The sequence below is a fragment of the Topomyia yanbarensis genome, chromosome 2 (assembly GCF_030247195.1).
Source record: "Topomyia yanbarensis strain Yona2022 chromosome 2, ASM3024719v1, whole genome shotgun sequence".
NCBI classification, from domain to species: Eukaryota; Metazoa; Arthropoda; class Insecta; order Diptera; family Culicidae; genus Topomyia; species Topomyia yanbarensis.
Genome location: NC_080671.1, coordinates 460616426 through 460628508, shown reverse-complemented (window position 1 = coordinate 460628508; position 12083 = coordinate 460616426). Strand labels below are relative to the sequence as shown.

General features: G+C 39.5%; 1 protein-coding gene across 1 annotated transcript; it reads left to right on the top strand.

Annotated features, from left to right (window-relative positions):
• The first annotated feature begins 5806 nt into the window (after positions 1-5806).
• On the top strand, positions 5807-9515 carry LOC131685979 (zinc finger protein 729-like). Its single transcript, XM_058970041.1, has 2 exons — positions 5807-6013; positions 6767-9515. Exons 1-2 carry the CDS (start codon positions 5910-5912, stop codon positions 9147-9149), a joined length of 2487 nt encoding a protein of 828 aa, XP_058826024.1. The 5' UTR covers positions 5807-5909; the 3' UTR covers positions 9150-9515.
• The last annotated feature ends 2568 nt before the right edge of the window (positions 9516-12083 follow it).

Sequence of the window (12083 nt, the reverse complement as noted above, 5' to 3'; positions counted from 1 at the left end):
ATACTCGAAAATCAACTAAATATTTTTCAACCATTTATGGGTAACTTATTATACATTTTTCTCTGTGGAGCATCAATGTTAAGATGGGTACTTTTTCACCCAGTTTTTGATTAGTAAAACTACCCAATTCGTGACAGCTGGAACTGCACCATAAACTGAGTGCTTCTGATACCCATTATTGAGTACTTTTTTTTAACCGTGTAAACTGTGCAAACCCAGTGAGCAAATTTTCTGGCAGAGACCGCTCTGCTAGATTTCTGTAAGTCTTAGTTTGGCAGCCCTGTCAGAATTCTGCGCGTATCCTGTCGGGTTAGTTGAGCTAGGGCGAACTCGGTTTCGCTCGCGTTTTCTGGCAAATTTTGACAGTTACCGAGCAAAACCCTGGCATGACTCGGACATGAACTGTGCAAAGATCCTGGCAATTTCTACCTGGTAGAATTTGGCACGAATCGAGCAAAACATCTGACAAAGATGTGGCAGGAAGCGTGTAGAGATCTTGATCGTACATTTCTGGCTCGATTCTGGATAAAAGTGAGCAGCATCGGTTGGTTTAACCGCTTCTGGTTGTTGCATTTGAGCGAATTCGTTGCCAGAATTCTCGCACAAATCGCGCAAAATGCTCGCAGAAGCTCTGCCAGCATCAATTTCGCTTTGCTCAACTTTTGCTAACTTTCTGCTTGCCGCGCTGACCGGGAAGATCCTGGCAATTCCTACCTGGTAGAATTTAGCACGAATCGAGCAAAACATCTGACAAAGATGTGGCAGGAAGCGTGCAGAGATCTTGGTCGTACATTTCTGGCTCGATTCTGGATAAAAGTGAGCAGCATCGGTTGGTTCAACCGCTTCTGTCAGAAACGGTTGTTGCATTTGAGCGAATTCGTTGCCAGAATTCTCGCACAAATCGCGCAAAATGCTCGCAGAAACTCTGCGAGCATCAATTTCGGTTTGCTCAACTTTTGCTAACTTTCTGCTTGCCACGCTGACCGGGAGTTCAACTAACCCTACAGCCCGGTCAAACCATTTAGAATTTGATTCGGAATCCTGAATGGAGTCATTATGGATTCCAAATCAAATGCAACAACCGATTCTGAGTCGGAATCGGTTGTTGCATTTGATTTGGAATCCATAATGACTCCATTCAGAAATCCGAACCGGTTCCGGAATGAGTTTAACTGCCCTCTAAGAACGGTTGGCTTCAACATCGTCCAATGAAGGACGTTCGTTGGACCGATTTGGACAGCGTCCAAATAATTGTTCAACAAACGTCCATCGTTGGACCCGTGTTGAACGATTTTGAAACAATTTTTTGGACGTCTCAGTGGGTGGGAGGATGCGCGCAGAAATCTGACAGGGCTGCCAAACCAAGACTGACAGAAATTTTGCAGAGCGGTCTCTGCCAGAAAATATGGTGACTGGGATAATGCTCACCACTGTTCCATATATTCGTTCACTTTTTACGTAAATTTTTGTTTATATTTTTGTTAGTGAACGGTTTTGTTAGTTCAGATAGGTATAGTAATTTTTGTTGAATATTTGTATATTAATAACATAGGGTTTAGGTAGGCCACCGCTCTCCTTTCGTTAAAATAAGTGTGCTAACTATGCTGCGTATGGGTGATGACAGCTGTGCGGCGGTACGTTTTTTAGTCAGTGCGGAAGGCGGCCATAGCAGAATGTGAAGACAGACGTCGTTTTCGGAAAAGTTTACCGCCACAAAATCTTGCGAGTGAAGTGCGCATGTGTGACGGAAGAGATTCCCGTCGACAGTGCCGGCCCGTGGTTCGGTCAAAAGTTTCTGTGGTGCAGGATCGCCGTCGGGGGAAGCTAATTGTAAAGGAGTTTTCGCTTCCTCAGCTAATCGCAAAGGATTCTAAGCACCCGCCCCTCTCGCTGTAGAGGATAAGCCGAACGAGCATTGCTCTTTACAGCTAAAAGCCAAGTAGAGAGAAGCAGATAGAGCAACGGCTTCGCCTGGAAAGAACACTGCGGTGTCTTCCGGGATTCTTTGCGGGGAGCAAAGAATCTGGTGATTCGTCACCAACGTCGCTAGGGAGGTTCCGACAAAGGAGCAAAGCTCACCTCCCCGGCTAATTGTTAAGGACCGCTGCCGGAGCAGCCTTCGACCAAAGGAGAACGCGGCCGTTGTAGTCCCGGCCGATCAGCAGAAACTGTTCGCTTTTCCCCCATCGCCAACAGCAAGAGATCAACGCGTAGTGTGCAGTGAAGGGAGAGTTGGTGAAAATTAAAGTCCGTAAATTTATTAATTAATTTAGCTTGAACAAACGAATTGTTTTCAAAACTGCCAGTTTTGAAAACAATTCGTTTGCTCAAGCTAAATTGACTGAGAAAGCCGTAAATATTCACAGAAAATTGTAGTTCCAGTCGGTACAATACTCAAAGATTTATTAATTAATTTTGTTTGTTTACCTTTTTGTTTGTGTTACGAAAATCCGAAATTCTAATAGAAGCCCCTAGGCCGCCCTGAAAAGAAGGGTCCGCCGGGCAAACGAGAACCCGAGTAGTGGGCAAACCGCTACTTACAACATAAAACAAATGCATCGCATCTCAAGCTATTTATTAAAAACTTGAATGAATCTATTTTTGGGATGATACTTCTGAAATTCCACTGTAGAAAAGTGAACAAATCCGTGACCTCGTTCGGTGAGTTAGCCATCGAATGATACAATCGCTGAAAGGAGGGGGCATTTTGCAGTCAACTGCTTTAAAAATGTTCTTATTTTGGGTAGAAGACAACAGATTTTTAATAGGATCAGTTATATTGAAAGTATTTATTATCCAGTTCACACTGTCCGAGAGTTTGATAATTCCAGTGCCGCGATTATTCTCAAACTGAAACATAGGAACACTTGGGGTTTTTGATGTTCCGAGATGTGCTGAGAACTCCTTCTCTGAGCTTAATCCTTCGAGACCAGGAGCTACACGCTTCGGTTTGGTTGCAACACTTCCAAGAGATGTCACTTTTGGAACCCCGCCAAGGGACTTCTGGCCTTTACAAGGAAATGTTCCTAAGTTTCATAGAAATACAATGGGATATATTTGTGGTCAAGGGTAATGAAGCAGCCCCTCTTTAAAGCTGTAGCAAAGATCGTGGATTCTAGATCAATTGTAATCGGGAAGACAACCCTACGGCGTACCGTGAGAATTGAAGCGTACTCGATGCCGGAAAGTTCCACAATATCACAAAACAGTCGGTCATTAACGAGTTCTGCACTAAATTGAATCTCTGGGTGAAATGTCCCATGAGATAGTAGGTGTTTCTGGTGGCGCCGAAAACTCCTTGACTTATCTCAAATTTCTAAGATTAAGAACTTTACATCGGCTTTGTATCAGAGCTGGCTCGAGTTGGTATATTTGGTGGCCTTTCAAGAGAAAAATTTAAGCTTTTGTAAGGAATCTCATCTGCCTATAATTTTTGGGAGCAGCAAAAGATGTCTCTCCACGAGATTGAATGGATACACCATAGTGTCCCATCTAGTGCGAATACCAGTAGAAATCTTTGCTCATTAGAGCAAGCGGTCCTTGAAATAGCCAACTCCGTGCTTCAGGATCGGTGATCAGAATCGGTGATTGCACCGTCGATCTCAACGTTGTAAGCAGGCTTGTAGACACGGTAGTCCTTCATAAAAGGTTTGTGACCAGTAACGTAATTTTCTTGCTTTTGTCAGAATAACGTAATTCTGAGCTTATGGGGGTGAACTTCCGATAAAACTACCACGATGGGTATTTCAGCGTTAGTTCTTTCGAAATCTTTAGAATATTTAGCTGATTGTCTATGATTCGAAAAAAGATCAGAGTTACATGTGTATGATTTAAATAAAATATCACGCCGATCCACTTCGAAGTTTTGTTGGATTTAGAGTTAGTTTCTTGCAGGGTTTGGACGGTACAGGCAACGGCAATTCCCTAATAAATCGTTAGCTCAATAAACTCATCTACACATCCAGTCTTGCGGAACGATCCTCTGTCCGTCATCTTCAAGTACGTAGCGTCAACTTATTTGCCACAATCTTCCGATAAAATACTCCATCCGTCACCTGACTTTGAATCATATTAGAGACAAATCTGCATCGAGGTTATATTTAAAATTTCGCAGAACTATAGTGTTTTTGGTGCTTCATATTGATGGCATTACTTTCCGGTTAGATTGGTTAGACAAATGTCGCAAGACAGAGACTTCGCCAAGGGCGCCAGAAGGCCACGTTACGGCTCTGAGTCCAACAGGAAAATCAGTCGTCGGGAAATTTATGTTGAAGCCAGCCAACCTAATTAGAATCGGTTGTGTCACTGGAAGTCGACTCATTTTCCGGCTGGACTTACTGGGACAAACGTTATCAAATTGAATTTGGAGTAGTAGAAATCAGAACCTCGGAAGCAATAGGTTTGTTCCAGTACCAGGAGAAAGAGACAGAGATGCCAGATGTGAAGACGCACGCTCGTATAATGTAACTCAGCGAATAAAAATCGCAGTTACTCAAAGACTGAGTAGTGAAAATCAGAATAATCGTGATGATTTCTGACCAATATCTGATGATTGGACGGAACATTGGACAAATGTCAATAAAATTTTTCATCCTGCATGTTACTGATTCTATGAGTTGTTTCATTTTTAACGAAATTGAGTAGGTATACCTTCAAAAATGAGTAAATACCTACTCAACGTTAAAAGTGGAACAACCAGTAAAAGGAGTAACGTTCAGAAAGAAAATCGCATTGGCCTTTGTCCAATGTCCCGAACAATAATCAGACATTGGTCAGGAATCACCACGATTATTCGGATTTTCACTACTCAGTCTCTGAGTAACTACGGTTTTTATTCGCTGAGTTATATTATACGCGCGTGGCATGTCTTCATTTTGAAGACGTTTGAAAGATTGTGAAGATGGGTTTTCATATTAAAGACAAATTTATTTCGGTTGTCTGACCGATTTCTGGCAGAATTGAGACTCAAAATCTAAAACCGATTCAGAATCCTGGTCGATGAAGAGAAATGAAGACATTTTGTCATGTAATGAAAAAAAAACATTTGAAAAATATACCTGGTATCCTGGAAAGTGAAAGTGCTCCAGAGTAGACCGAGAGAAAATCTTTCCTGTATTCTCTTCTTTTTTTTCTTCTGGAGAAAAAAGGAGTAAGTATTTTTGCTCCGGAGTAACTTCCCCGTACTGGAACAAATCTAATACGTCTGCAATCAAAAACGAACTAAACTCACTAGTGAGGAATTGTCATTCATTTCCATTGCAAAGGTGCACTTGAGACAGCACTTCGCAGCAAATAACCTGAAAACAATAAAAATTCATAATAATTTACAACAATAATGTTCTTAAAATCAATTGTTACTTAAAGTTTCTTTTTACTTCAACTTGGAAACTAAAACAGAAGAATTCGCGCATCTGCTAACATTGTTTAACAAAATGGAATCTTTTCGCACGACAGCTTAATTTTAGGATTACCGGTACCCGATGAATACTACACATTATCAATGTAGAAAAAGTAAGATTAATATTTGTAACGAATATTTGAGTAACAGCCATTATCTTTTTTCTACCTATTTTTGAGTAGCTGGAACAAGAACTTCACAGTGAGCACTTTTTACACAAAAATAGGTAATTTTTTTAGTATGGAGATAGGGATGCCAGTTGCCTGAAAAATCGGCTAGAATCGGTTGTGTCACTGGAGCCAGAATATGAACTAAAATCAGTCAGCATTCCGGCTGAAGTTTATTGGATCTCTAAAACTGGGAGGTAATCCTGCTACCTATTATTAGGTACTTTTTTAACCGTGTGCATTATCTCATGTATCATGACAAAACGACAGCAAATTAGTTCACGAGTGTTTTCTTTAAGGAGCGACCAATTTGAGTTTGTTTTACGATTGAACATTTTAGTTTCATGGAGCTTGTGAACGGACTTACGACCCCAATTACAACAGAGGAGGAAAATACCGAAGGAACCAACGGTACTGAACACCATGAAGCAACGATTTCACCAAATGGGTATGAAATGTTTTTATTTACTACGGCTTGTGTTGAGCATCAACGGAGAATATTTTAAGAGTACTTATTCCAAAGGTTCAAAGTTACATTCAGCTCGAAATGAAAAAACAAGGTTAAAGTTTCATGGACCTAAAACAAATTCCTATTCAAGAACAAATGTGTTTTGATGGACCAATTTGTTTTTAAACTAGTTTTTTTCTTTTTTGTAAGTTTATTTGTATCTTATGTATTTATTACCATCCAAATAGCTTCCTTGGCCTGATTCAAATTCTGTATTAACAGGTTATCGTGCTCAATAAAATTATACATTAAATATAGTCTAAGGACTGTGCTTTTAAAGTAAATACTATAGACAAAATTAAATGTTCAGTGCTAAAGTAGTTTTTAACTCCTTTAGTATGATGCGTCCTTTTGAATTTTACAAGTTTTCTACGAGGCGCCTCCGGAGAATCACTGTCACTAGTTCAATTTTCAGTATTTTGCGATGAAATTTTGAGAAACTATTAACCACCCCTCACGACCGGACGTACAGAGATTTAAAGTGTTCAACGATATTGATAGCACAAGTCTGGTGGATAAAATTAGGTTTGTTCCAGTACCCGATTCCTGCTCCGGAGCAAAAAACTTACTCCTGTTTACTTTTAGAAGAAAGAGCTTTCAATTTGTATACTTCGGAGTACTTCTAGTTTTTCCGGATACTGGAACAATCCTAGTGTTTCATGCAAGCAAATGTTTATTTTTTCACTTTTTCAGCACTGTTACTAACAGCAGTCTCTCAATACTGTCGGAATCACAGTGGGAGGTTGGGGATCAGATAGACATGTCTTCAAAGCAATGGAAACAAACCAACAGTAAGCTATGTGACCAAAAATCCCTTCAGAATTGTCCCCTGGGGCGAGCTGTGTTGACCGACACTAACAAGCGGCCATACAAATGTGATACGTGTGACAAATCATTTAATAAGGAGAGTGTTTTGAACAGACACAGAAAGATTCACAGTAATGAACGACCGCATAACTGTGAGATATGTGGGAATGGATTCCTTCGGAAGTATCTGCTTGAGCAACATGTGTTAACTCATACTGGCGAGCGGCCGTACCTATGTGATATATGTGACAAATCATTTAATAAGGAGAGTGTTTTGAACAGACACAGAAAGATTCACAGTAATGAACGACACCATAAGTGCGAGATATGTGGCAATGAATTCTTTCATAAGCATCGCCTGAAGAGTCATATGGTAACTCACAGTGGCGAGCGACCGTATAAATGTAACATATGTGACAAATCATTTAAACATCAGAGTACACTAACTTTACACACAAACAATCACAGTAATGAACAACTGCATAAATGTGAGATATGTGGCAAAGGATTCCTTCGGAAGTCGTATATGAAAGAACATATGCTAACTCACACTGGCGAGCGATCGTATAAATGTAACATATGTGACAAATCATTTAAACATCAGAGTACACTAACTTTACACACAAACAATCACAGTAATGAACAACTGCATAAATGTGAGATATGTGGCAAAGGATTCCTTCGGAAGTGTCTGCTTGAGCAACATGTGTTAACTCACACTGGCGATCGGCTGTACACATGCGAGATATGTGGCAAAGGATTCGTTAAGAAGTTTTGTATGAAACAACATATGGTAACTCACACTGGCGAGTTGTCGTTCAAATGCGAGATATGTGGCAAAGGATTCCTTCAGAAGTCGTTCATGAAAGAACATATGGTAACTCACACTGGCGAGTGGCCGTACAAATGCGAGATATGTGGCAAAGGATTGCTTCGGAAGTCGTATATGAAAGAACATATGCTAACTCACACAGGCGAGCGACCGTATAAATGTGATATATGTGGCAAAGGATTCCTTCAGAAGTATCTGCTTAAGCGACATATGTTAACTCATACTAGCGAGCGGCCGCACAAATGCGAGATATGTGGTAAAAGATTCCTTCAGAAATGTCGGCTTATGGATCATATGGTAACTCACACTGGCGAGTGGTCGTTCAAATGCGAGATATGTGGCAAAGGATTCGTTAATAAATCGTGTATGAAAGAACATATGCTAACTCACATTGGCGAGCGACTGCATAAATGTGATATATGTGGCAAAGGATTCCTTCAGAAGTATCGGCTTGAGCGACATATGTTAACTCATACTGGCGAGTGGCCGTACAAATGCGAGATATGTGGTAAAAGATTCCTTCGGAAATATCAGCTTATTAAACATATGGTAACTCACACTGGCGAGTGGCCGTGCGAATGTGAGATATGTGGCAAAGGATTCGTTAATAAATCGTGTATGAAAGAACATATGCTAACTCACATTGGCGAGCGAGTGCATAAATGTGATATATGTGGCAAAGGATTCCTTCAGAAGTATCGGCTTGAGCGACATATGTTAACTCATACTGGCGAGTGGCCGTACAAATGCGAGATATGTGGTAAAAGATTCCTTCGGAAATATCAGCTTATGAAACATATGGTAACTCACACTGGCGAGTGGCCGTGCGAATGTGAGATATGTGGCAAAGGATTCGTTGATAAATCGTGTATGAAAGATCATATGCTAACTCACACTGGCGAGCGACCGTATAAATGTGACATATGTGACAAATCATTTAAACATCAGCGTGCGCTAATTTTTCACACAAAGTATCACAGTAATGAACAACCGCATAAATGTGAGGTTTGTGGCAAAGGATACGCTCAGAAGAATTTGCTTGTGCAACATTTGTTAACTCACACTGGCGAGCGGCCGCACAAATGCGAGATATGTGGCAAAGGATTCGTTTACAAGTATCTGCTTATGCAACATTTTTCAACTCACACTGGCGAGCGATCTCATACTGGCGAGTGGTCGCACAAATGCGAGATATGTGGCAAAGGATTCCCTCAGAAGTATCTGCTTATGAAACATATGGTAACTCATACTGGCGAGTGGCCGCACAAATGCGAGATATGTGACAAAGGATTCGTGCAGAAGTCGACTATGAAACAACATATGGTAACTCACACTGGCGAGCGAGCGTATAAATGTGACATATGTGACAAATCATTTAAATATCAGAGTTCGCTATCTTTACACACAAAGAATCACAGTAATGAACAACAGCATTAATGTGAGATATGTGGTACAGTCGTGAGTCGCTGATTGGGCCACAGCCTTGTCCAACTAACGAATTTGATTCGCTAGTTGAACCGACTGACAAATGTCAAACTCTCCAAAGGAGATGCTGGCAATGTAAATGCGTCTGTCCACATCTATAAATATTGTCAGATTGATTGTCAAAGTAAATTTGACATGAGATTTTGGCGTTCAGATGCTTTTTAGTTTGACAATGGTCCAACTAGCGAAGGTCCAACTAAAAGCGGTCCAGTTTAAAAGTGTCCAACTAGCGAATCACGACTGTAAAGGGTTCCTTCAGAAGTATCTGCTTGAGCAACATGTCTCGCAAATAAACGAAATTTGTTTTTTAACGTTCAATCATTTATTGTTTCAGTTTCTGTTTACACTGCTGTGTATTTTTACATTTTAAGTTAAGTGATACAAAATAAAACTATTTTTTTTTATCTTTGTTTTTGGTCATTTTCATTTGGTTTCGTTTTAGCATAGCCTAGTCGTTTATTTTCAAGTGATGCTGAATGTTGGAGAACAAAATTTGGGATTTTCGTTTTAATTCATATTCAGAATCTCTATTCGTAGTATTATCACCTGCAAAGCCCTAAATGCCATAAAAATAATTGAAAAACATATCGCTATCTTGGCCAACATTAGTCTAGTGTGCAATAATACATTGGCCGTTTACTCGAAGAAACGGCCAATAAACATTTTTGTTTTGTTTTGGTTTTTTGGCCCTTTACTTTTTTCGTTTGAAAATGACTTAAACACAATCAAACATCATTTCTAATAAGCGAATGCTTTATCATAGAACAGAAGAAAGCATTTTTCTTAGTATTCTCTCTCTCACTCTCTCTCTCTCTCTCTCTCTCTCTCTCTCTCTCTCTCTCTGAAAATCTCAACTCATCGAAGAAATATGCAAAATATAAAAACGACAATGCATTTGCCTACCCAGCTAATTGAATTAACGATTAAAACAGATTTAGTATGTCCATAACTCTTTTTGAGACGTAAAAAAATAAGTTTAGTAAAAGGTCAATAAATAATTTTACGTTTCAGCAAAGGGCCAAAAATAAACGACCGAAAAGCCACACGATTGAAGTAAAAGGCCAATAAACGTAAAACCACAGATAACAGACATTTAGGCTAAAACAATTTTTTTTTCAAAAACCTGTGTAAACTTTCAAATTGATAAACGTTGGAAATCCGTTTTTCCCTATTGCCATATACGTGTTTGACAGCTGCACTCTAACTGCATTGTATCGATCACTGCGCCATCTACAAACGTTTGCCAAGCGTGTTTCAGACGTCTGATTTATTCGGAATCTCAGTAGCGGGTATTTACACACGATTCAAATCGAGCCTAAACGTCTGTTATCTGTGGTAAAACCGTAGTGTAAATTGCTTCACTTCTCGACAAACATATGATTACGGCCTAAAAGCCAACTGTCAAAATCCACTTTGAATGGAAATTTCAGACAAACCGTTACTAGCCGAACACAGTTCACAACAGTTTATGAAAGAGAAAACTTTTCTCTTTCATTTACTACCAACATCTGTGATTGGCGTGTAACGGTTTGTCCGGAATTTCCAGTCAAAGTGGATTTTGACAATTGGCTTTTAGGCCGTAATCATATGTTTGTCGAGACTTGATTGATAATCAAATTGGGACAAATCAGCCGAACTAGAACTTTTCTCAATCCTGTTCGTCTAATTTAACAATATTTTAATAAAATGCGCGTGAAATTATGCTATGAACGTTTTAAATGTGTTCAGAACACTTTCTAAAACATAAAAACATACATAGGGTAAATGTACTATAATTCGCCCCCCTAAAACATTTCTCGACAAACATATGATTACGGCCTAAAAGCCAACTGTCAAAATCCACTTTGAATGGAAATTCCGGACAAACCATTATACGCCAATCATAGATATTGTTAGTAAAACGAAAACGAAAAGTTTTCTCTTTCATAAACTGTTGTGAACTGTGTTCGGCTAGTAACGGTTTGTCTGGAATTTCCATTCAAAGTGGATTTTGACAGTTGGCTTTTAGGCCGTAATCATATGTTAGTCGAGATTTGGAAAAAGCAATAAATTTCAACAATTTTGAATTGCTCTAATTTTGTTTTATCATTCTCATCACGTATCATATAATATCCAATAATCCTGAATAAAAGTGATTTAAAACATTAAATTAACGAAAAAATAACAATATCCTAAATCAAGATGTGTTTCAATTTTCGTCCCCCAAAATTTAATCTTCGCCCCCCTCTTGCTCTTTTCTTTCGCCCCCGTGCGCCCACGCACAATTTCACGACTTCTATCATGCTACAATATCACAGAATTGGTAATAGAGAAAAGATTAGACAAATCCAGATTATATTTTAAACAAAACAAATAATACGTTAACTTACAAGCTCTTGTATTTATAGTCTTATGTTGTGTTGCGAAACGAGCGAGAAGCACTCCAAGTCCGTGCGTTCGCGAGCGTGTACGAATTCACCCGATGAAGAGCATGCCTAGCGCTCTTCATCGGGTGAAGCGAAATCTCGAGCGGGAATGCTCGCGAGAAACCCAAGCTTTCATCTAGTATGTAGGGCATATCCAGGAAGCTTCTCTCGCAAAGTCTCGTGTGCTTTGTTATCTCGAAAGCGAGAAATGCGTTGAAGAGCACACGCGAGTGTGGATAAGAGTTAAAAATAATCGAAGTTCTTTTTTAATGCCTGAAAATGAACCTGACGCGACTCGCGGTGAATAGAAAAAAATATTCATTCACATATCCATCCTTATTCATTCAGTTGAATATCGTACAATATATTCATTTCAGTAATTATATAGGAAAATGTTTTCAAATGCCGGTAAAGCATATGAAACAACAATCATCATCGCTTACATTGTGCCAGGGCCTACTTTGATGCGTTTGATTCATTG